Genomic DNA, 27,187 nt, shown 5'->3' with positions numbered 1-27,187 from the left:
CTTAAAGCTGGCCCCAGTAATCGAAGCGCCTATGGCGTATGATATGGCTAATGCTGAGTTTATTCAGGTACCAGGTTTTCAGGGTTTTTAGTGTTTATTCGGCAGTCTTGCTCGGCAGTCTTCTTCATAAGAAACAGAATTTGTAAAGTGAAACACTTTGTAGTTATAGCAGAGATTGAGACACATGAGAGCAGGCTGAAAAAACGGAGGCAACGAAAGCTGCGTTCGCACGCGTCCGACTGATCCGGCCCGCATGAAGCTGCATTTTGCTCAATCCGGCCCGTGACCTAAAATGAGTTTGACACCCCTGGTCTACATTGTCAATCCTCTAATAAAGACTGCTGGACGTTTGCCTTCCTTCCTCTTCCCAGAAACTCTGGACTATTACCAATATTGAGCAAGAGGTTGTCACTCAACCAGGTGTCCTGTCTGACTCCGGGTGAGACCTGAATAAAATACCAAATATAGTTTACACTTCAGTGAATGTGAACTTGAATTCTGAATAGTTAATTTGGATTGAGTTGGAGGTTGACGAAAAGCTTGTTTAAAAGGTGCTGACAAATAAAAGTTCATGAATCTCAAACTGAAGATTGGCCAGCTCTTCAGGATTTGTTGATTTTAAAATAAACTAAACATATTTCTGGGTGTCGCTGCAGCCATTTGTTGTGACAACTCGGCTGGATGAAATCTGCTCAGTAATCATTCGTTCAGCACGATTCACCCCGCTCTGGTGAGAAGTTAAACCTGTTGCAGCATCTCAACTCGGCCCAGGATGTTGACTATCCCTTCCCTCCACAGGTACTTCTTGATCCGCTTCCTGCAGTTTATTTTTTTTGCTCCAGATTCCAACATGTGCACTTCCCTGTCTGCAATCTTTTGTGTCTGTTTCAAGTAAACAAGTTTAAAACTTCGGTGCAGAAAAACATTTTGCCCAGAGTGTGTCAGTATTTCTGTGCTGAAAGCTTGAATCTCTGCACTTTTGGCCACAATTTTTGGCTTTTTTGGTTAGGCTGCAGCTGGAATACTTTCCTTAAAATCTACTATGTTCCATGGCTATGAGCCCCAGCTGTCTCTGTGTCGAGCACATGATTCACTGTAAACTTCTGCTATCTCCAATGGATCCCACTACCAAGCACATCTATCCCTCCTATCCGCTTTCTGCTTTCCACAGGGATGGTTGCCCACGCAGCTCCCTTGTCCATTCATCCCTTCCCTCTGATAGCCCTTCTGATACTTACCCTTGCGAGCAGAACAAGTGCCACACCTGCCCCTACACCTCCTCCCTCACAACAGTCCTTCCAGTTGAGGTGACCCTTCACCTGAGAGTCTGTTGGGATTATCCAGTGTGGTCTCCTGTAAATGGACGAGAGCTGACTTGGATTGGGAGACCGCTTCACGGATCACCTACTGTCCTTCTGCCAGGAAAACCAGGATCACCCGTTTCAATTCTGCTGCTCATTCCATGGCCGCCTGTACTGTTGCAAGATGCCGCACTTGGATTGGAGGAGCAACACCTTCTATTCCGTCTGGGTAACCTCCAACCGGATCCCATGAACGTCGATTTCTCGAACTTCCAGTAATTGCCCTCCCCTTCACCATTCCCACATTCCTGTTTCCCTCCCTCACCTTATCTCCTTACCTGCCTATCTCCACCTCCCCTTCTTCCATGATCTTCTACCCTCTCCTATCAGATTCCCGCTTCTCCAGCTCTTTATCTCTTTCAACTATCAGCTTCCCAGCTCTTCATCGGTCCTCCTCTCCTATCACCTACCACCTTGTACTACTTCTTCCCCTTCCTCCATCTCCTTGCTCTGACTTCTCGTATTTTTTCCCCAGTCCTGATGAAGGGGCTAGGCCTGAAATGTCGACTGTTTATCTCCTTCCATACATGACCTGCAAAGTTCCTCTAGCATTTTGTGTCTGTCGCTTCACGTTCATGAACTACAGTTCTAAATATTATTTGCTTACTTCTATTGTTTGCACGAGTTGTTTTGCTTTTTTAAATGGATTCTTTTGTGTTTCTTTGTTTCATGTTTGCCTGTAAAAAGACAAATCTCAGGATTATATATTGTATACACCAAAGGGATTACAGATGCTGGAAATCTAGAGCAGTACACACAATGTACTGGAGGAGCTCAGCTGGTCAGGCAGCATCTGTGGATGGGAATGGAGAGTTGACATTTCAGCCCAAGATCTGACATCAAGACTACGTAACATACAAATACAATATACATATATTGTATATAATATACATATACAATATATGTATATTGTGTACATATTTCAATAATAAGTGTACTTTGAACTATATTTTAACACCCTCTCAGTTCCTGACTCCCCTTCTAATCCTTAAGATTTACTTGGTTAAATTTCTAAAATCATGGATTCCTAATCAGAATAAGTTTTGAGGACACCTAGTAATCTTCTTGTATCTTTATGTTCAAACTATCAGACAACGGTATTACAGCTGATAACTGCATTCCATACCTGCGCTGGCAGTGCCTATGATATTGGAGTTCCTTAGCAAAGGAAAGAAATGGCTGCCTTAGATAGAGTACAGCAAAGTTCATTCAGCTGATTCCTGAGTTGGAGAGCTGGCATTTTGCAACCAAGTGAGTTCAGTCAACAAGGTCTTTATTTCCTAGCTTTTAGAAGAATGAGATGTAATCTTAGAGAAACAAAATTGCTAAGAAATATTTTCCCCATTTGGGCATTAAGAAGCAAATAGCAGAATAAGGCTTAGGACTAAAATGAGGAGTGAGATTCTGGACTTCTCCTCAATGTTCAGCTTTACCTCAGTTATGCAGGCCTTGATGATACCACACATTGAACATATTCAGGATAATGGTTTTGATTTATAAGTATATTTGTTGGAAAGAAAAATGTAGAGAAATCTCCTGGGTAATCTTCAAGTGACTGAATTTCAATGTTCCAATTTTCTTGTCAAAACACAAAAACAAGCACAAGTCATTTTCATTTGGATTTTCTTCCTCTCTGTGTTCATTTGCCTATCTTTGTACAGACCGTATTTTGCCCAACACCACTGTGAACTGAGTAGGGGGTCCTACACCAAGATCTCAATTCCAGAGTACTCGTGAACTTGGTTGCTATGTTACAACTGCTTTCAGTCCTCCTTCTGCCTGCACAGAAATGTAATTATTGTTTCTTGGAATCAGTGAAATCATGAATCTAGTTTGTAAGAAAAAAGGACTGTGAATCTTTCACTTGGCCCAGCAAGTTGCTCCCCTTCTTCCCTCTTTGTCTGTGGGGCAAATTTTCCTGATGCCATAAGAAGAATAACACGTGTCTCTATATTTTGATGAATCCATAAATCCACTTTATGAAAATAGAGCTATAATCCAGAAACTAGCTTCTGTGCTGTGGAGTTCGCAGTTAACACAAACCAGGCCCGTTGCTAAGGGAAACAAAGGCTATCAAACAACTGGAATTTGGAAAGCAATTGAGAATCAGTACTTCCTTTAATCAGTTTCCTGTATCTGTTACTTTTAGGATCTTGTAACTAATTCTTGATTTAGTGATTTCCTAGACTCAGAATTATTGTTTCATTGGTATTAGTACTGGCTGAGCATCAAAAACTACACTGTGAACTCTTTTGTTGTCCCCATCCTTTGCAACGACACTACAGTTAAAAATGCAACACATACTCTGCACCTGCTGTACCTAAAGAAGTGGCCACTGAGTGTACGTTCACAGGCTCCTGCTGCTGCAGCCCATCCACTTCAAGATTTGATGTGTTATGCATTCAGAAATGCTCTTCCACATGCTACTGTTTAAACGCATAGTTATCTGAGTTACTGTCACCTTCCTGTCAGCTTGAACCAGTCTGGCCCATTCTCCTCTGACCTCTCTCATTAACAATGCATATTCACCCACAGAACTGCCACTCACTGTGTTTTTATGTTTTTTGCACCATTCTTTGTAAACTCTAGAAACTATTGTACATGAAAATTCCAGGTGATCAGCAGGTTCTGAGACACTCAAACCACCCCATCTGATACCAAAAATCAGATGCATAATCTCTGCACTCTTTCTATAGTATCCACATTCTTCCTGTAGTGAGGTGACCAAAATGGAGCACAGTACTCCAAGTGGGGTCTGACCAAGATCTTATATAGCTGTAACATTATCTCATGGCTCTTGAACTCAATCCCACAGCTGATGAATGCCAACACACCATACACTTTCTTGACACTGTCAACCTGTGCAGCAGCTTTGAGTGTCCTATGGACACAGCTCACAAGATCTTTCAGATCCTCCACACTGCCAATAGTCTTACCATTTATATTATATTCTGTCTTCAAATTGGACCTACCAAAATGAACCAATTAACTCTTATCTGGGTTGAACTCCATCTGCCACTTCTCAGCCCAGTTCTGCACCCTATCAATATCCCGCTGTAACCTCTGGCAATGTTCCAGACAATCCACAACACCTCCAATCTTTGTGATTTGTATAAATGACCTGGATGAAGAAGTAGAAGGATGGTTTAGTAAGTTTGCTGTTAACACAAAAAGGAGGGGTCCCAGAAAACCCAGACCCCTGCAGAACACCACTGGTCACTGACCTCCATGCAGTATATGAACCATCTGCAACCACCCTTTGCCTTTTGTGGGCAAGCCAAGGTCTCCTTGGATCCACAAAGCAAGGTCTCCTTGGATCTATGCCTCCTTACTTTCTGAATAAGCCTTGCATGGGGAACCTTATCAAATACTTTACTGAAATCCATATACACTACATCCACTGCTCTACCTTCATCAATGTGTTTTGGTACATCCTCAAAGAATTCAATCAGGCTTGTAAAGCACAACCTGCCCTTGACAAAGCTATGCTGATTGCCCCTTTCTTGAACAAGGAACAACACTTGCCAACATTCCAATCCTCTAGTACTTTTCCTGTCCCTATTGATGTTGCAAATGTTATTACTAGAGGCTCTGCAATCTCTCCCATGCTTCCCACAGTAGCTGGGGTATAGCTCGTCTGGTCCAGGCGACTTATCTAACTTAATGCTTTTCAAAATCTCCAGCACATCCTCTTTCTTAATGTCTATATGCTCAAGTGTTTCAGTCCGCTATAAGTCATCCGCACAATTTCCAAGGTCTTTTTCCTTGGTGAGTACTGAAGCAAAGTATTTATTAAGTACCTCCGCTACCTCCTCCAACTCCATGCACATGTTTCCACTATCACACCTGATTGGTCCTATTCTCACACATCTGATCCTCTTCCTGTCCACATGCTTGTAGAATGTCTTGGGGTTTTCATTAATCCAGTTCGCCAAGGCCTTCTCTTGGCCCCTTCTAGCTCTCCTAATTCCATTCTTGAGTTCCTTCCTGACAATATTGTAATTTTCTAGAGTTCTAACCGTACCTAATTTCTTGAACCTTTCTTAAGCTTTTCTTTTCTTCTTAACTAGATTTTCCTCATCCTTTATACACTATAGTTCTTTTACCCTACCATTCTTGCCCTGCCTCAATGGAACATACCTATGCAGAACGCCACACAAATGCTCCCTGAACATTTGCCACATTTCTGCAATGTATTTCCCTGAGAACATCTGCTTCCAATTTATGCTTCCAAGATCCTGCCTAATAGAATCAAATCTCCCCCTACCTCAAATAAATGTTTTCCTAAATTGTCTGCTTTTATTCCTCTCCAGTGCTATGGTAAATGGAATAGATTTGTAATCACTACTTCTAAGATGCTCTCCCACTGAGAGATCTGACACCCGGCCAGGTTCATTTCCCAATACCGGATCAAGTACAGCCTCTCCTCTAGTTGGCTTATCTACATATTGCATCAAGAAACCTTCCTGAACACACCTAACAAACTCCACCCCATCTAAACCCCTTACACTAAGGAGATGCCAGTCAATATTAGGAAAGTTAAAATCTCCCAACACAACAACCCTATTATTATTCCACCGTTCTGGAATCTGCCTCCCTTGATGTCCTTGTTTCTACTTGGGGGGGGGGGGGGTCTATGAAAAACATTCAGTAGAGTTATTGACCCCTTCCTGGTTCTGACTTCTACCCACACTGACTCATTACATAAGCCCCCCCCCCCCCAATGACTTCCTCCTTTTCTGCAGCCCTGATATTATCCCTGATTATCAATGCCAACCCCTCACCTCTTTTCCCTCCCTCCCTGTCCTTTTTCTAACATCTAAAGCCCGGTACATTCAGCAGCCATTCCTGCCCCTGAGACATCTAGTTCTCTGCAATGGTCACAACATCAAAGTTCCATGTATTGAACCATGCTCTGAGTTCATCCAGCTTGTTTATGATACTCTTTGCATTAAAATAGACACATCTCAAACTATCAGGCTAAATTCAACTTTGCTCTACCATCTACCTATCCTTCTTCACAAACTCCCTACTAGCTGTCTCTACTTGTGCACCAACCACCCCATCCTCTGCCTCTTCACTTTGGTTCCCCTCTGCAAATCTAGTTTAAACCCTCCGCAATAGCATTAGCAAACCTTCCCCGCCAGGATATTGGTCCCCCTCGGATTCAAGTGCAACCCATCATTTTTATACAAACCACACCTGCCCCAGAAGAGGTCCCAATGATCCAGAAATCTGAATCCCTGCCACCTGCTCCAATCCTTCAGCTTCACATTTATCCGCCACCTCATTCTATTCTTATGCTCACTGTTGTGCGGCTCAGGCAGCAACCCTGAGATTACTACCCTTGAGGTCCTGCTTCTCAGCTTCCTTCCTAACTCCCTGTATTCTGCTTTCAGGACCTCCTCCCTGTTTCTACCGATGACATTAGTACCAATATGTACCACGACCTCTGGCTGCTCACCTTCCCATTTCAGGATACTGTGGACGCATTCAGAAACATCACAAGCCCTGGCACCTGGGAGACAAACTACCATCCATGTTTCTTTTTCAGGTCCACAGAATTGTCTATCTGCCCTCCAGACTAAAGAGTCCCTTATTACTGCTGCCATCCTCTTCTGTTCCCTAACCTTCTGAATCACAGGGCTAGGCTCAGTGCCAGAGGCAGGCACGGCCACTGTTGATTTCCCCCAGGTAGGTCACACCCCCCCCTCAAAAGTTCTCAAACTGGAGTAGTTATTGTTCAGGGGACATCCACAGGGGTGCTCTGTACAACCTGATGCCCCCCTTCCCTCTCCTGACAGTCACCTACTTATCTGCTTCCTGTGGCCACGGTGTGACTACTTGCCTGTAACCCCTATCGATCACCTCTAACAAGCTGAAGGTCATCGAGCCGCAGCTCCAGTTCCCTAACTTGGTCCGTAAGAAGCTGCAGCTCGACGTATCGGGTGCAGATGTGGCCATCAGGGAGGCTGGAAGTCTCCTGGATATCCCACATCTGACATCCCGAGCAGAAAACTGGCCTTGCAGTCTTACCCACCATTCTTAAATTGGAGAAAAAAAGAGATCTGAAAGTAACTTACCTCCTTACCTAGCCTCGGCTGGCCCTCGCCAAAGCCCTACGTACTACTACCCTTGCTCATGCTCCTTCCAGGACCACTCCACTAGGCAGTGCCTCCCTTTTATCCCGGAACCTTCTCGGCAGCCTTGCGCCATGACGAGCCTCTGTGTCTGCGCACTTCCCCTAATTGAATCATCACAGAACACTACAGCACAGCACAGGCCCTCCAGCCCAGAACATTGTGCTGACCCTTTAATATATTCTGAGAACAATCTAAACCTTCTCTCCTATATAGCCCTTCAATTTTCAATAATCCATGTGCCTTTCTAAGAGTTTCGCAGGTGTCCCTAAATGCATCTGTCTCTACCACCACCCGTTCCACACACTCACCACTGTCTGTGTAAGAAACAACTGCCTCTGACACCAGCCCTCTCATACTTTCCTCCAATCATCCTATGAAATCTTGGCCACTGCACTCATCTCAGTGATAATATGCACCTCCTACAACTATGAGGAAGATCAGGCAACACTGATAGCATAGTGGTTAGCACGATGCTTTACAGTACAGGTGAAAAGGGTCCAGTTCCCGCCACAGCCTGTAAGGAGTTTGTACGTTCTCCCTAGGGCTGCATGGGTTTCCTCTGCATGCTCCCAGTTTCCTCCCGCAGCCCAAAGATGTACCAATTGGTAGGTTAAATGGTCATTGGAAGTTGCCCTCTCATTAGGTTAGGATTAAATCAGGGTATTGCCAGGTGGCACGTCTCAAAGGGCCTATTTCACGTTATACCTCAACAAATAAATAAGTTGCTTTACTTCTACAGAACAAATAGCTTGCAATGAACCATTCCTTCAGATAACCTGCAGCAACCCATTGCTGACTTGGCACTGCTTCAGACATGCTTTTAAAATGTAATACACGATTTCATCCTTCCTTCAGAAGCAGAGATCAGTGACGGTGATCTCTGTTTTACTGTTTTTCCCCCCAGTGGATTGTATCCTGAACTCTTACACATCGAGTTCATCTGAAATGTGGATACCGTGGTGGTGCCCAGATAAGCATCTGAGTACATAGTCTGCACACGAGTGCCACCCTGTGGAAGTTAAATAAGTGCTCCGGAGCAAAAGCTTTGCTTTTATCACCTGTGGTACATCCTAGGATGTGCTGGGACGTGTGATGTAACCTGAGATCAAACAAAGTTGTGCAAGTTAATCCATAATTGAAAGTCAGGAATTTTCACCCCCAGTTGCCAGCTCTCTCCAGGAGTGGTGCTTACTCCAATAACCCTATACACAGTCTTATTTCAAAATGGGGGCATTAGTTTCCTAGCTAATTGTATCTTCAGTTTAAAACATTGATCCGAGTTAATTGTGTCTTTGGCATTAGACAGTTACTGTTCTAATCCAACAAGGACAGAAAAAGCCAGAAATACTCAAATCAGGTAATACACGTAAGAGGAAATCTGGAACAATTTTCTGCATCAAGCAGAAAGTTACCAATGATTGCTGGCGCCATCTTGAAGAACAGTTCAAAAACAGTTACCACCCCTCAACCATCAGGCTCTTGAACAAAAGAGGATAACTACTCTCATCTGTTGAGATCTTCCCACAACCAATGATCTCACCTTAAGGACTTTTTATTTCATGCTTTTGTTATTTATTGCTATTTATTGATATTTGCATTTACACAGTTTGTTGTCTACTATGCTCTACTTGACCTTTCATTGCTCCTATTATAGTTACTATGCTACAGATTTGCTGAGAATGCCCACAGGAAAAAGCATCTCCGGATTGTATGAGGTGACATACATGTACTCTGATAATATAATTTATTTTGAACTTTAGTATCTCAGGAAGAGAAAGAAAGAGTAAACATTCAAAATCATTTAACATCCACATTTTTCTAAGCCATAAGGTAACTTTTAACCTTCATCATGAACAGTTACTGCAGAAACAAAACAAATTCAATATAAGGAAACCATTGAGAGGATTATTACAAAATTGTGTTTATGTTGTAAGCTCTAATTTTACACTAATTTCCCATTTTTTTTCCTTCTAAACATTGCTATTCCATAATAAAATACAATATTATAAAATGTAGTTTAAAAATAACATTTATATATGCTTAAAAGAGAAAAGAATTATGTACTAATAAATACAAGAGATTTTGTAGATGTTGGAAATCCAGACAACAAAATACTGGAGGAACTCAGCAGCTTAGGAAGCATCGCTGGTGAGGAATAAACGGTTGACATTTTGGGCCGAGACCATTTAGTCTCAGCCCCAAACAGAAATGCTTTATTCCCCTCTATTGGTGCTGCCTGACCTGCTGAATTCCTCCAGCATATTGTGTGTGTTACTCAAGATTTATGCACTTTGTGGTCTTGATGTTGGCATTGAGGTTCATGGTTGATGAGAACAGTATATTGTCTTGCTAAGTCCACAGCTAAACAGCTTTTTTCTTTTGTAAATTAGAGTCCCAACGTTATATGGCGATGAGGGTTTCGGAGGTTCATCAACTGAAGGATGGGAGTCAGAAGACTGCATTGGAGCCAGGTTTTGGGAAAACATTAAGGGACCTACCCAGGTAGTGCACAATGTGGAACTGGCATTGTTTAATTGCCTCTGTTACCTGCATCTTGGTAGACGCTGCTGTCTAAAACATAGATCCTTTTTGCAAAGATCCTGCTGTTTTTAAGCATTCTAAATCAAACACTGGGAGATGATTCCACATTACAAATGAGTACTGATAGCAATCATTTGAGAAAGTGCATGATTGTCACTATATTACTGAGGCTGTAGCTTGTGGATGACCCCTGATTACAATTTTCCCTTTTACAGTTTTCCCTTTTTATCCTCTTTTTTTGGTAAAAAAGCACGAGAGCCATGTATCCTTGTGTATATTCCAAACACAAGAAAATCTACAGATGCTGAAAATCCAAAGTAATGCACACAAAATGCTGGAGGAATTCAGCAGGCCAGGCAGCATCTATGGAAAAGAGTAAACAGTCGACATTTCAGACTGAGACCCTTCATCGGTCTTGAAGAGTTTCAGCAGAAACATCGACTGTCTACTCTTTACCATAAATGCTGCCTGGCCTGCTGAGTTTCTCCAGCATTTAGAACATAGAACATAGATATCTACAGCACATTACCCTACCCCATAATCCTCTATTTTTCTAAGCTCCATGTACCTACCCAAGAGTCTCTAAAAAGACCCTATTGTATCTGTCTCCACCGCTGTTGCTGGCAGTGCATTCCATGCACCCACCATTCTCTGTGTGAAAAACTTACCTCTGATATCCCCTCTGTACCTACTTCCAAGCACTTTAAAACTACGCCACCTCGTGTCAGCCATTTCAGCCTTGGGAAAAAGTCTCTGGTTATCCACATGATCAATGTATCTCATCATCTTATACACCCCTATTGGGTCACCTCTCACCCTCTGTTGCTCCAAGGAAAAAAGGCCACATTCCCTCAATCTATCAACATTTTGTCTGTGTTCCTACGCATATATCCTTAGCCACAATTTTGGGTTTAGTTGGTGGGTGGAAGTGAGTGGATAATATACATGAAAACCACAATTCAATTGAATTATAATGAAAATAATCTCCACAAAGAAATCTGGGGATTTATCATGTGGATTTTGAAGTCCACAATATTTCTTCCAGGTTCTCTTTGGCTATGCTTTGTGTCTGGTGATTAAATCTTCGTTTAATTCCATAAGGCATTTACACAATTAAGTAGAATTAGGCTGTTCAGCCCATCGAGTCTACTCTGCCATTTGACCATCCCTGATTTACACTTAGTGGCCACTTTATTCCATACAATGCTTCTTACTGAAAATAACTATTCCGCCAATCATATGACAGCAACTCAGTCAATACATAAAAGCATGCAGACATGGTCAAGAGGTTCAGTTGCTCAGACCCAACATCAGAAGGTGGAAGAAATGAGCTCCAAGTGACTTTGACCATGGAATGATTGTTCCAAAGATGCCTGAAGATGGCAGCACAGGTGGAAAGCAGGGTGAAGAAGGCATGTGGGATGCTTGTCTTCATTAGCTGGTGAATAGTATATTAAACAGGAAGGTCTGGGTACAACTTTATAAAATCTTGGTTAAGCTACAGACTAGAAGATTGTGTACATTGGTGCTCATCACTCTATAGCAAGGACATGATTGCAAGGGAGAGGGTACAGAGGAGATTCACCGAGATATTGCCTGGGACATAATCTTTCTTTATGAGGAGCAACTGGATAGGCTTTGTTTTCCTTGAAACAGAAGAGTCCAATAGAGGCATACAAAGTTATCAGATTCATAGTAAGAAACTTTCCACTATGGTGGTGGTGTCTAAGTCAAGGGGATGCAGGTTTAAGACAATGATTTAAGAGGTTTAAGGGGAATCTGAGGAAGAGCATTTCTCAACTTGAGGTTGGTTGCCATCTAAACTGCACTGCTAAACTCATTAAGTCATCTAAGTCGCAAACAGACCCTTACCAACACCTCTCCCCTCTCCACCCTGATCACAATCCATTAATTACTAATCTTAACCATCCATCCTAGACTGCGCTTTGTCCCCAGCAGCTGATCATGAATCTCTTCCCCTCACCCTCCATGTCCCACCATACACATGCACCATATGCAAGTCCTGATGTTTCTCCCACAGCTTGTGCCTCTTTTGATGCAGAACTTTTCAATGACAAACCAACATGCATCCCCTTGCCCAAAAATCAATATAACCTGGTATCTTGAATACACTTCTTCTGTAATTCAGAATGTGTCAAAAAAAAAGCTCACGCTTCATGAAGATACGTCACATCTGGGTAAGTGACAGATGAGCCTGCCACCAGCAGTCACGGCCGATTCCACTTCAGCTGCTTTTCAAGATCCAAACATCTAATTCCTTGAGGCAATGTCATGCATTTGGATGTGTTTACCATGGATTGTCTTGGAAACTTACTTCAAGACAAGCAGTTTTTATTTCTCTGTGATTTATTCTAACCACTATGTAAGAGACCAAAGAACATTCAACATTGTGAACAGAACAGCAACAACTTAATTAAATGTACTCCCTTTGCCGTTAGAAAGGCCCCCAGAGGAGTTCAGTGGAAACCAGTCAAATATTTGAGACCAGGCCAAAGTAGAGAAATTAATGCCTTATTCAAAGGGGGAGATTGAGGTGAGTCATCGAGGACAGGGAGGGAGACTGAGACATTTACGATGGGAATTTTAGGGAGCTCAGAGGTTAATTTTTTATTGTCAAAAGTATGCATGCAGAATGCAACTCTGAGATTTGTCTTTTCCAGATAGCCATAAAATACAGGAGAAAAAAGTAGTGAGTAGTTGGAAGAAAAAACATCAACCCCTGGCCACACAAAAAGAAAAAAAGAAACAAAAGCTCACAAACCCCAAACATCCCAATCCCTCCCTCGCACAAAAGCTAACTGATCGACCACACACAGCGAAAGCATTAAACCCCAAACCCCCAACCTCAAGGAAAAAAGGGCAAGGAAAACAGAACTGAAGGAGGCCAATATGAACTAACAGTGAGTTTGAACTACAGTCCAAACCATAAATCTCAGAATTTCGACATCTCCAAGGTCATCAACTTGAATCCAGTGGCCTCTCTGAGGGAAGCCACTCGAACCCAGCAGCCTCCACAGTTTCACAGTTACTAGGGAGTGAATTGAAGTCTGGTCTCTCAATTGTAAGCAGATGAGAAATGTAACCACTGTACCACTGGAATCTCTGGAATTCATTACCACAGACAGCTGTGGTAGTTAGATCAATGGGTCTATTTGAAGCGGAGGTTGGTAGGTTCTTGATTAGTAAAGGTGTCAAAGGTTACAGCGGAGAAGGCTTGAGAGGGATAATAAACCAGCCATGATGGAGCAGACTCGATACGCAGAACGGCCTAATTCTCCTATGTCTTGTGGTGTTATTACAGTGAATGGTAAAGGAGAATGAAAAGACTTGAGGAAGAATTTGACTGTCAATCTGTTTACACACCTTAAAACCCAGGTTCATTAACAAACTTTTCTTTTTAAATGACAGGTCAGCATTGCTGTTGCTGAAGAATCCGACTTTCATCTTTCTCTGCCTGTCGGGAGCAACAGAGGCTACGCTGATCGCTGGCATGTCCACATTTGGGCCCAAGTTCCTGGAATCCCAGTTTGGTCTGAGCGCTTCTCAAGGTGCAACCCTTTTCGGTAAGAAGGGAATTGATTACTTCGTTTTGTGTAAAATTTTATTAATGGATTCCAGTGCAGGCAAAGAGTTTTGGAGTTTCTGTTTTTATTCCCATAAACAATTGAATTGGTTCTGAGTGAAAAGTTGTTTCATAAAACTGTCAAGTGAAAATGATCAGGATCAATCTCTGGTTTAATATCACCAACGTATGTCATAAAATTTGTTGTTTGCAAGAGTACAATGCAATGCATAATAATAGAGAGAAAATAAAATTGTGCATTACAGTAAGTGTAAATATAATAGTTAAATAAGTAGTTCAAAAAAAAATTTAAAAGTAGTGAGGTAGTGTTCATGGGCTCCATTCAGAAATCGGATGGCAGTGGGGAAGGAGCTGTTCCTGACTCGTTGAGTGTGTGCCCTCAGGCTGCTGTATCCCCTACCTGATGGTATCAATGAGAACAGCGCGTGTCCTGGGTGATGGGAGTCCTTAACGATTGACGCTGCCTTTTTGAGACACTGCGCCTTAAAGACATCCTGGACTTTACTGTGGCTAGTGCCCCTGATGGAGCTGACTGAGCTTACAACTCTGCAGCTGACTTCAGTCCTGTGCGGTAGCACCCCCATCCCAGAGAGTGATGCAGCCAGTTAGAATGCTTTCCAAGGTACATCTGTTGAAATTTGCAAGTGTTTTAGGCAAGAAACCATAACCAAGAAATCCTTAAATGTATAATGAAATTTAGCCACTAAACTTATAGGTGCATCAATATGTTGGGTCCAGGTTAGATTCTCAGAGATAATAACACCCAGGAATGATGATAATAGTTAACCATACACCAGCCAACAAAGACTAATGGAAATTCACCCTTTGTTACACGTGTTAGACGCACTATATAGTCATATGTACATGTTAGGGTTTGCTTCCAAAATTTCTGAAATGAAATGAAATTTGAGATAATGCTTTTTGAGATAGTGATTTAGATGCATATCATATTTTCTTACTGAGTTAAGTATTGTATGTAATTAGTTTTGCTACAACAAGTGTATGGGACATTGGAAAAAAGTTGAATTTCCCCATGGGGATGAATAAAGTATCTATCTATCTATCTATCTATCTATCTATCAATCTGCCTTCACTATTTATTGTGCATTTAGAACAAGCGACTGATAATGAATTTCTACTGCATACCCTTCTATAAAGGTAGGCAAGTATTTTATTCACTCTGCTGTTGGAGGATATAAGGACACTCCAGCTTCCAGTTTAGCAGAGAAGACATAAGGCATAGGAGCAGAACTAGTCCAATCAGTACATCGAGTCTGCTCTGCTATTCCATCATGGCTGATTTATTATCCCTCTCAACTCCATTCTCCTCTCTTTTTCCCATAACCTCTGACACCCTGACTAATCAAGAGCCTACCATATGGTTTATGGTTTTTTTCTCTGTAACACTTACCCAACAGGCTGGTATATGTCTAGGGGAAAAGGAGATCCAGCCACTCACCAACCGCACCTCCCGTACACGCAGGTGCTGTGAGAATCAAGTTTATGCCGCGCGCACACACACAATATCAAACTCACACCAAATACCGTTATGGAATACACTTTAAAGATTTTACTAAAACTAAAAGAGTACTATGCAATACAATATATATGAAGGAAAAGAAAATAAAGTAAAAGGCGCCAACTTATCAAAGTTCAGTCAGTTTAGTGCACATCGTTGGAGCTCAACCATCGAACCATTCGACCCCTCGTCACTTTCCTCCGACCTCCACGTCCTTGCACCTGGGACCACCCTGGTGGTAGACCGAGCAGTGCGGCGCACGTCCACCTTCCTCGGCGTCTTCTTCCTGACTCCCCTGAAAAGACCGCGAAAACCCCCAAGCTCCCAGCCTCACAAGACAAAATAACATTCCCTATTGGTCAACAAATGAATACAATCCCGATATCAGCAAGTCTAAAGCTAAACAACTGCAAGAGAAAGCACTTATCATATAAAGAAGCATTCCTACTCTTAACAAAACAAAGAAGCCATTTTGATTAACATACACAGTACATTGTACGTCTCCATAAATGTAATACTTTTCACCTTACATCTAGGTGTGCTTACTCTAGATTAATCTTGGAAGCATCCTTGTAGAAATTTTTTTATTTGTCACTGTGACTTAATTCCAGCCAATGTGTATGAGAGCAAAGAATGCTCAACATTATGTACACAGCAAGAACAACTTAACCAAGTGTACTACCTTTGCCATAGAAAGATTTTCTCTTCCAAATATTCCAGTATTTGACCCTTCTCCTCAGTTTTTCATTGACTCCATTGTGTTTCATTGTATTTAGTGTGAATGCCTACAGGGATGGGATTGTGGCATAGTCGGGTGGCACTGCAGTGTAGTGCTTAGTGCAATGCTTTACAGTGCAGGCAACCGGTGTTCAATTCCCGCTGCTGCCTGTAAGGAGTTTGTACGTTCTCCTCATGGCCATGTGCTCCGGTTTCTTCCCACTGTCCAAATACATACCGGTTGGTAGGTTAGTTGGTCATTGTAAATTTTCCAACGATTAGGCTAGGATTAAATTGGGGAATTACTACTGGAAGAACCTATTCTTCACTGTATCTCAATAAATAAATAAAATTAATCTCAAGGTAATATAAGGCAGTACGTATGTAGTTTAATAATAAATTGCTCAGTGCTCTTATAATTGTAGACCAATCTCCAATCTCCCACAGTTTTAGACCTCACAATCTACCTTGTTATGATCTTGCATCTTATTTACCTGCACTACACCTTTTCTGTGGAATTCCACTATTGTTTTATCTTGTTCTGTCTCAGTAACCTGATCTGTAAGCAAGACATCGTTTTCACTGTATCTCGGTACATGTGACAATAATAAACCAATTCCAATTTCATTTGTTCCTGTTTTCCCAGAACCCCTCCAATCAGGCTTCTGCCTCAGTACTGAAACAACAGTTTGTTACCAGTCACTAATGATCTCCTGTGGTGTCCCACAAGATTTTATCTTTGTTCCATTTCTCATGCACACAATGCATTTCAGTGACATCACCCAAATAACAGGTGTCAGCTTCTGCATCCACACTGTCACAGCCTGCTCTACCTCTGCAATCTCTGAATTGTTTGCTGCTTGTCTGACATGCAATACAGAAAAGACAAAATATGCATTCAATTTAATATTGGGATGACCAATACTGCTGTCAACAGACCACATCAGAAACTCCATTTTCTGAACACCCATTCCATTCCTTACCCCGGTAACCCTCTGAATTGCATTCTTCAAAACTTCAGAGTGAACCTTAATTCCCCAGATGACAATCATACCATAGATTCTTACCAGCAGTGAAATGGTTGGTTTCTGTACAAAGCTGCCCCACCTCATGCTCAGAAACAGCTATCCTTGTCTCTGTTGCTTCACAGCCTAAAATTTACAGAATAGCACGTTAGACCATAAGACATAGGAGCAGAATTAGGCCATTTGGCACAGTAAGTCTGCCCTGCCATTTGACCATGACTGATCCATTTCCCTCTCAATCCTATTCTCCTGCCTTCTTCATGTAAGCTTTTACATCCTGACCTATCAACCTCCACTTTAAATGCACTCGATGACCTGGCCTCCGCAGCCACCTCTAGCAATGAATGCCACAGATCCACTACTCTCTGGCTAAAAAAAAATTCCTCCTACCTCCGTTCTAAAAGGTCGCTCCTCTATTCTGAGATGTGCACTCCGGTCCTAGACTCCCTCACTATAGGAAACATCCTCTCTACATTCACTCTGTCTAGGCCTTTCAACATTCAATGGATTTCAATGAGATTCTCCACACCCCCCCTCCCCACCATTCTTCTAAATTCAAGTGAGTACAAGCTCAGAGCCATCTAATGCTCTTCACAGAATCATCCAGTCGTCCAGATTCTACCACCATGAACTCGAGCTCATCCTAAGCTAACCCGCCCAACCCCTCACTTGCACTGTTCCTACTTCTTAATGTTTGTTTTTTCCAAGCTGAGTAATGCCTCAGTTTTAAAATGCTGGAATTTTCTGAAGTGGATTCATTCAGTTCAGAAAATTAAAGATCTCTAATCTTTTGGTTAAAGCTTTGCACACGTACGTCAAAACATACAGTGAAATGCATTGATTTGCATCATCAGTAACCAACACGGTCCAAGATGTGCTGGGGGCAGCCAACAAGTGTCACTATGCTCCCCGCGCCAACATAACTTGCCTACAATTTACTAACTCTAGTCTGTACAGCATTGGAATGTGGGGGGAAACCAAAGCACCTGGAGGAAACCCATGTGGCCATAGGGAGAATGTACAAATTCCTAACAGAGAACGGTGGTAATCGAACCCCAATCTTTCAGTTTGGAGTCGCAACACTAACTCAGATTAATTTAGTAGAATTCTTCCACAAGTCCAAAGCCAATTTGTAATATTACTGATGATTAGATTTGAAAGTGAAATGCCCAGTAAGTGTCATAATTTATGGGTATAGAGGTTCATCCAAAGGGAAAAGTCTAGTCTATACCTTGGTAATAAATTTGCTTTGCTATCAGATGCCAGGCAGCTTGACTAAAATGTACAAAGCCTTTGCACTAACAACCATCATAACTTTCAGATATGAGGGCAGGCCACAAGTGTTGCCACAAATTTCGGAGCCACAGTAGCACGCCCACAATGATCGTCAGAGCCACACAGAACATGACGAGCAACAAAACAGCAACAGCAGAACAGGTCCCTTTCCTGCCTCCCACCCACCCACGGACTGTCTCCCGCCCAAGGACGGTACTGGCATCTGGGCCTCTAGTCTCCAGTTTCCAGGCTTCAGCCATTGGGCTTTTATTTCCAGACATCTGATTGACCTCCAGGCTTCATTCTGAGGTATCGACCCCCAGACTAGCTGATGACAGGACCCCGAATTCCAAGCTCTAACTTCAGGCTCGCTGACTCACCAGCCCACGTGCCTACAAGTACAAAATATTTGATTATTTTTATTTTTTCAATAATGACCTATTATTCTAGTTGTCAATGACACACTGGTCAAGTGCCAGGAGGAGAGCGTATGGTCTCCTCTGATTGTAAAGAGTTAATGGGCTCCTAATCTACAACAGAGAGTTGAATGCAAAATAACTATCAAGGTACTCATGAAGAAGTGCTGCTGCATCCAACGAGATGTTCAGCAAAGTTGCCTGTTTCCTTTCTGGGATGGGTGTAAATGATTTCATTTTGCTGCCTCAGAAAGAGCAAGAAAATTAGATACTTTGGTACCTAGACCAACGTTTACCTGTTAACAATCTAAATGTGTTTATTATTGTCATATGTAGTGAGATACAGTAAAATAACATTATTGAGCATGTCCTCCAGACAGATCACTTCATCCTATCAGTCCAAGTACAAACTTTGCGTGTGCCACGGTACCATAGCAATTAGCATAACAGTGCAAGCTGTAAGATTGGGATTTAAATTCCCACTGCTGACTGTAAGAAGTCTGTATGTTCTTCCTATGACTGCATGGGTTTCCTCTAGTGCTCTGGTTTCTTCCCACATTACAATAGGACGCACGGGGTAGGGTTAGTGAGGGTATGCTATACTGGCACCGGAAGCCTGGTGACACTTATGGGCTGCCTGGCACAATCCTTGTTGATGTGATTCAATGCCAACAACGCACTTCACTGTATGCTTCAATGTACATGTGATAAATAAAGCTGATATTTCTTTTCTCTAAAAGTAGTGGTGATGTAGTCAACATCAGCTTAGTTTATGTGAGACCCAGTGTTTCATAATGTTGCAAAGATATTTCTCAAATTAACCTCGTTATCACTTGCTATAACTACAAACTATTGAATGTATACTCTGTTTTCCTCAATTCCAGGGTACATTGTGGTACCAGCTGGTGGAGGTGGTACATTCCTTGGCGGTTTTATCGTGAATAAATTAAAACTCCGTTGTGCGGGAATCATCAAGTTGTGCGTCCTTTGGACATTCTTGAGCTTGTTAGCTATCTTCATTGTCTGCATTAACTGCCCCAACATACTAATGGCTGGGATCACTTCAACATTCAATGGCAGGTATGACCATAAAATTAACTCAAATTTAATTTCTACTTCAACTATAATAAGCATATCTCTCTTTTTTAATAGTTTAACTATTGTAATCAGTGCTTAACAATGTCTAGGAATGTAACAGAGAGAGAATGGTAATCGAGATTCTAACATGTAGGGAACCTACAGAAACATGATGCCTTCATCTTTGCTTTTGATTAATTGTATTATCCATTAGAATTATGACGGGTATAGACAGAGTAAATGCAAGCAGGCTTTTTTCCACTGAGGTTGGGGGAGACTACAACTGGACATTATGAGTTAAGATTGAAAGGTGATAAGTTAAGGGGAACACGAGAGGAAACTTCTTCACTCAGAGAGTGGTGAGAGTGTGGACTGTGTTGCCAGCACAAGTGGTGGATGCAATTTCGATTTCAATGTTCAAGAGAAGTTTGGATAGGTACATGGATGACGAGGGTATGAGGAGCTATGGTCCCAGTGCAAGTCAATGGGACTAGGCCAGGGGTGGGCAAACTTTTTGACTTGTGGGCCACAAAGGGTTCTAAAATTGACCAGGAGCAGATGGACGGAGTGTTTTGGTAATACACCTCATAAGAGAAAATAAAATATCATGGGATATGTAGAAAACATGTGCTTTAATTTCAATTGAAAGTGAACAAATGCATTACAACAAAATATCTGTCTTTGAAGTCCCATGGTATTTAGCTATTTATTGAAATGACTTTTAAAACATTAAAAATTAAATAAAATACAGCTTTTTTAAATAGTAACAGTTATTATTTTAAAGCACTGAAAATTCTGTTATCCTTCAAGATATTATCATCATCACTCTCCTCCTGACTGTCTTTATTTCAAAAACGGTAGGAGATGCAGGTCTACTTGTCCTGCTCCTTCTTATTCAATTGTCCCCTGTGCCAAAACTCAACAACGACCAGCACAAGGACAGAACAGTGACAACGCGCCAGTATGCGGAGCGCGTTATTTGATCTGGAGCGCATTTTTTATTTTGAGAACGTATGTGCACCTGCGCACTACTCATGTCCATCACTTAACAGAAATGACATGTAACATGTAAGGCTTATTGAAAAAAATATTTTCAAATGCATTTTTTACATAACACAACGAAGAAACTTATTTTTAATTTCAGTGGGAACAGTGTTGTTGGTCTCCCTTTTTAGCCAGCGCATCAAAGTCTGGATTTAGTTTTGTTGTGGCGAAAACGCCAGAATTGCGGGGAAAAAAACATTAACAAGGTTTATTAATATAATTTCATCAAGTTCTGCGGGCCGGATTAAAAAGCTTAACGGGCCGCATATGGCCCGCGGGCCGTAGTTTGCCCATGCCTGGACTAGGCGATGGCACAAATTTGATGGAGTATCTCTGTGCTATAGTTTTCTATAACTCTATGACGCTACCATTGCCTTTGTCTTCTGTTTTATCTATCATTAGCTTTATTTTTTATATACATTCTATATATTTTCATTCCATGTTTAATATAATGAAAAGCTTCCCAATAATTTAACTGATCAATACCAGTGGGCAGTTTTCTGTGGCTGAACTTTTGTGGAATAATTGCAATCTAATCACGATGTTGGCCTCCACGTAAATTTAAAGGAGTGCAATAAAATCACCTTTAAAGATTGGACCTGGAAGACTTAATGATGTGACTTAATGACTTAATGAAGACCTTAGTGATGTGATCATCTAAAAACGTTGCTCATTGACACAGAGGCATGTTTATTCAACAGTTTTTATGATGCTGCAATCAATGTGACGGCAAGTTGCAATATTGAGTGTAACTGTTTCATGGAATTGTACAATCCAGTTTGCGGAGCGGACAATTTAACGTACTACTCACCATGTCATGCTGGCTGCACAGAATTAAATTCAACGTTGCCATCAGATGGCATAAAGGTAATCTTTTAACATCTGAATTTGCATTTTTATTAGTGGTCAAACTTGAAAGGGACTGGGAATGATGTGATGTTGTGCGCACCCAAAAGAGTTTCATTGATCCTGTTTACAGTTACTATTCTATAGATTTACTGAGTATGCCCGCAGGGAAAAGAATCTCAGGGTTGTATGTGGTGAAATGAATGTACTCTGATAATAAATTTTCATTTGAACTTTGAAATTGATCTGCTGTCTTCGAAAATTGCTAAAATGGGGACATTTTTCTATACTTGTGCAACTGATAAATGCGTAAATCTAATAAAATTAGCCTTGGTAACATATAACATTTTTTTAATTTATGTTCATACTTTGAGAAGCATGAAGCCATGGAATGGCAAAACATAGGAAAGTACAAAATAATGGAGTAATTGTTTCTGAACTCATTTTAAATTAGTGAACCTAAATTCATGTAAAGGCTGGGGTATCTTAAACCCAAGAAAAGAGTTTTCCTACATGTACCACTCTCACTGTAGGCTAATAATGAGTTAGCTATTACCGTGAATACAGACTAACAGCAACATAACTCTACAATGCATGGGAATAATGTTGAAATAGCCATTTCCAATAAATATGTCTAGGGTGGTTATGATTCAGGCAAACACAAAACATAAAAGTTTGAATGTTTCTTCTAAGGAAAAGTAATACTGACACACCCATGCAAATTTACCATTCGCCAGGAAGTGATTATTTAGCTCACACCAGTGTAAACTTAGATCAAAATTGAATTGACAAAATATTTTAAACAAAATAATTCTATCCAATACAAAATAAAGAAAAGGCCCATCACAGTCTATAGTGTGCAGACAATCATTGTTGCGTAATCAGTTCAGTTTGCTTCACTTTGTTTACTTATGGTACCAAAATGGTTTTGCGTAGAATAACCAGTCCAAGTAAAAAGAAGATCCATGCATCATCCAAGGAAAAAGGCGTTGAACTTTCTCCAATTCCGTGTGCTAGCTGAGAAACTAAGTTAACTCCACATTCTCCTTGAGACCATCGTCTGAAGGAGGATTTTCTGACATCTATATCTGCCCTTCCAAATTTGGTTCTGTGAGCATTTCATCGTGTTCTTCTGCTATAATTGTTGCCCATTTCAATTCTCCACCTTTCTCCTTCTTTCTCGAAAATGTCTTTGATCCCATACATGCTGCAGAAAAATGGCTCCCATTCTTTTCCTGTGTTCTCACTAGAATTGCTACCCCTGTTGGCTGGTTCGTTCTCCAGGGTATCTTATTGGCCAAAATGTTAACAGGACAAATCATATTGGCTAGTTACAATGAACCTAATTTAATTAACTGGATTATTATTTTAAACAGAAAAAAATGAAATAATCTATTTTATAACATAATTAAATAATTTTTATATATAGATTTGCATTTTAAGAAAATTTGCAGAAAATAAAATGCCCAACAGCATAACAGTATTAATAAAGCATGGTCTTAAACCAATGTATTACATATAACTGAAGTCCGCAAAAGAAGGAACAGTTTATTTGAAGAGCAATTTATGGTATTTGTAGTACATATAACTTGTAGGTTTAATGAATTAATTGATTAGATTTAATGAATGAACTTAGCTATTCTGAACTAAACTTGAAATATAAACTGAGTATGTTGGAAACATTCAGCAAGTTATGAAAGGAGAAACAGTTATTGCTTGAGGTTGTATTGTAATTAATACCTGTCTGGACACACCCCTCTGCTGACTGCTCCTGTGGCTCCTCCCACAGACCCCTGTATAAAGGCGATTGGGGCACTGCTCCTTCCTCAGTCTCCAAGATGTCGTGCTCCCTTTTTGCTGTTAATAAAAGCCTATCGTTCGCTTCCAGTCTCCGAGAGTTATTGATGGTGCATCAGGTTGTAACAGGAAAAGTTGTAAATGAAATGGCTTAAGTTGCGGGTGGGAGAGGAAAGGGTGCATATTCACCAATGATCAAATTGAATTGCAAAGAGGCTAAATTGGTTGAAAGCCCAACAACTGTCAAGTCAAGTTTATTGTCATTTAACTATATACATGTATATTACACATATAATCATCTCATGTATGTAGAAATGAGACAACCGGGGTGTAGAGCATAGTAGTATTCAAAACACACAGAACACACAATAATGGATGAAATACACATAAATTTCAAACTAAAGTACCTTAACTTTAAATACTAGAGATAAAGAGCAGACAGCAGACAGTCTGGGGTATGATGGTGTTGAATGCTGAACTGAAGTTTATATACAGCATTCTGGCATAGGAGACTCCATTTTCCAGTTGACACAGGACAGTATGGAGGACAGAGGCTATTGCATTATCAGTGGATCGATTTGAACGATAAGCTAACTGGAAAGGGTCCAGTGTAGCTGGGAGAAAGGCTTTAATGTGCTCCGTGACCAGCCACTCAAAGCATTTCATAATGGTTGACATTAATGCCACTGGACGATAGTCATTTAGGCAGGTTACTATTGCCGCCTTCAGCTCTAAAATGATGGTTGCCTCCTTGAAAACCAAATGGACGATGGATGTTCCAGAGAGATGTTGAATATATCCATCAGCACCTCTGTCAGCTGGACTGCGCAGTCTTTCAGAACCTGATTTGGTATATTATCGAGCCCCACAGCTTTGCATAGGTTGACCCTGGCCAGGGTCTTCCTTACCTCAGCTTCGTCCAGATGAAATGACTGCTCCCCTGCTGGGGGAGAGGTGCCTTCCTCGTCAGCACTTTGTTCTGCAGATCAAACCAGGCTTAGAAGTCATTCAGCCTCTCATGGAGTGAAGCGTCCTGGTCTCTAACACACAGCATTGACTTGGAGTCTGTAATCCTCTGAATTCCCTATCACATGCACCTTGTGATTCTGTTTCAGTTGCAGAGAGGCTGAATTGGTTGAAAGGCCAATAATTACCTCTGCTTAGGGTCTAATTAGGGGAAAATAATTTACTAGCCAAAGTTTGAAAACTCTTTGTTCATCTGATTTATTTTAATTTCAACCAAAACCTATTCAGCATCAGAATACTATTATCATTCCCATCATTGCATATATTATATGAAGCAGGAGAAAAAAAGCTAAGTAGCATTAATTATAAGCAGTTGGAAGGAAAACTATTGACCTCTTAGAACTAAAGTAAAGTTTTAAAGCCCATTCTAACATTCTACATTGTTTGATATACTGTATCAAGATGAATGTGAATGGGATGGAAATAATATATAATAGTGAAATATATATGAAACATCATTATCTTATGTCACTGTTGTTTATGGAGTATTCTTCACTGTTTTAAAGTGTTTCATTGAATTTGAAAATAAGCTTAATGAGCCAATATATTATAAAAATAACTGAATATAACTAGACCATCTAATCTCACTTTCTCCCATACTATCAAAACTTACTTTTAAATGCACAGATATTTAGAATAAGACCATAAAACCATGTAACACATAGGAATGGATCTAAGCCATATGACCCATCAAGTCTGATTCGCCATTCGACTGTGGCTGATTTATTATCCCTCTCAATCCCATCCTCCTGCCATCTCTCCATAACCTTTGACACCCTTACTAATTAAGAACCTACCAAGCCTGCTCTTTAACTTTACTCAGTGGCTTGGCCTCCACAGCTAACAGCAATAAATGCTGCAGATTCATCAGGCTCTGGCTCAAAAAATTCCTCCACATCTCAGTTTGAAAGGGACGTCCTTCTGTTTTGAGACTGTGCCCTCTGGTCCTAGACTCTGCCACTGTTGAAAACTTCCTCCCCACATCTGCTCTGTTTAGGCCTTTCAATATTCAGTAGGTTGCAATGAGATCCCCACTCATTTTTCTCAACTTCTGCAAGTACAGGCCCAGAGCTATCATAAACTCCTTATACATCAACACTTTCATTCTCAGGATATTCTCATAAACTTCCTCTGAGCCCTCTCAAATACCAGCATACCATTTCTTACTTATGCTGCCCAAACTACTCACAACACTACAAATGTGGTGTGACTAATGTCTTATAAATTCTCAGAATTATATCTTTGCTTTTATATTCTATTCCTCTTGAAATAAATGCTAACATTGCATTTGCCTTCCTTACCACTAATCGGCAAGTTAATCTTTAGGGAATCCTGCACTAAGACCCACAAGTCCCTTTGTCCCTCCAATTTTTGAATTTGCTCCCCATTTGGAAAATAAATAATCTATACTTTTATTGCTTCTACCAATGTGCATGACCATACACTTCCCTAAATTGTATTCCATCTGCCACTTTTTTGTCCATTCTTTTAACCTGTCTAGGTCCTTCTGAATACTTCCTGCTTCCTCAAAGCTACCTACCTATCCACCTGTCCTTGTGTCATCCGTATAATTGGCTACAAAACCATCAATTCTGTCATCCAGATCAATAACATACTGTACAATTTAGACCCTGCGAAACGCCACTTTTCTTCCATTACTCAAACCGGAAAACCATTCCAAGTTTGGGAATTGTGTAGTAAAGGTATTTTTCTTCAGAGCTCAAAATTACGTTGGACAGAAACATGATAAAATCCGCAGATGCTGGAAATCCAAAGCAACACACACAAAATAAGTACCTTCTTCCTTTGACTTCTCCTCTTCCTTCCAGTCCTGCTGAAGGGTATTGGCCCAAAACGTCAACTGTTTACTGTTTCTCATTGTAGTCTAGTCAGATGAGTTCCTCCAGCATTTTGTGTGTGTTGCTTACCTTGGACAGCTTTAGGTAGTATTCCCTTGTTTAATTTTTTTTTTTGATTTGAAGTTTTGCTTTCTAATTTAATCAATAAATGTCTTTATTTCTCTGCTTTTCCTCAAAAATCATACAATACTTGGAGCCATCTGCACATTTGATGTAGGGTACCTCATTCCATGCACTAATCAAATGATAATTTAAATCTTGTGCTAATGCATTTATATTTAAATGTGCAATATGTTGCTAGGGTTACTCAGCCATGAGGAATGAACATATGCTGAAAAGATTTTGTCAAGTTTTGGAATGAATGTTAATAAATAGCCTTGATCTGCAGAAATTATTAATGTGAAGTATATCCAGCACCACCAGATTCAAGGACAGTTACTACCCCTCAATCATCAGGCTCTTGAATAAAAGGGGAAAACTGCACTCACTTGCCCCATCATTGAAAATTTTCCCACATCCAATGGTCTCGCTTTAAGCACTCTTTACCTCAGTATTTCATGTACTCATTATTTATTGCTGTTTATTTATATTTGCATTTGCTCAGTTTGTTGTCTTCTGCACTCTGGTTGATCTTTCATCGATCCTGTTAAAGTTACTATTCCATAGATTTGCTGAGTATGCCCGCAGGGACAGGAATCTCAGGGTTGTCTATGGTGACATGCATGTACTTTGATAATAAAATTTACTTTGAAGATTGAACTTTGATAAAGGCAGTGGTTTTAGTACCTGGGTTTGCAATATTCAGTTGGGTCATTATAAGTTAAAAATGGATTGTCAAAAGGGCGCAGTGGTAAAGTAGTGGTAGTGCAACACGATTACATCACAGCACTGGAGTTCACAGTTCAATTCTGATGTCATCTGTAAGGAGTCTGCACAT

The 27,187-nt window shown here is 40.8% G+C and overlaps 1 protein-coding gene across 10 annotated transcripts in view; it reads left to right on the top strand.

The window, feature by feature from the left end:
- Positions 1 to 27,187, top strand: part of slco4a1 (solute carrier organic anion transporter family, member 4A1) — a 229,844-nt gene that overhangs the window by 189,452 nt on the left and 13,205 nt on the right. For all 10 annotated transcript variants that reach the window (XM_073061927.1, XM_073061931.1, XM_073061925.1 and 7 more), the window contains 4 exons: positions 9,895 to 10,006; positions 13,475 to 13,629; positions 19,486 to 19,681; positions 21,424 to 21,589. In XM_073061927.1, the coding sequence (XP_072918028.1) occupies positions 9,895 to 10,006; positions 13,475 to 13,629; positions 19,486 to 19,681; positions 21,424 to 21,589 (629 nt within the window). The remainder of the gene's footprint in view (positions 1 to 9,894; positions 10,007 to 13,474; positions 13,630 to 19,485; positions 19,682 to 21,423; positions 21,590 to 27,187) is intronic.

Source organism: Hemitrygon akajei, chromosome 11 (genome assembly GCF_048418815.1).
Source record: "Hemitrygon akajei chromosome 11, sHemAka1.3, whole genome shotgun sequence".
Taxonomy (NCBI): Eukaryota; Metazoa; Chordata; class Chondrichthyes; order Myliobatiformes; family Dasyatidae; genus Hemitrygon; species Hemitrygon akajei.
The sequence above is the reverse complement of the archived record's forward strand: the minus strand, read 5'-3'. Positions and strand labels throughout refer to the sequence as shown.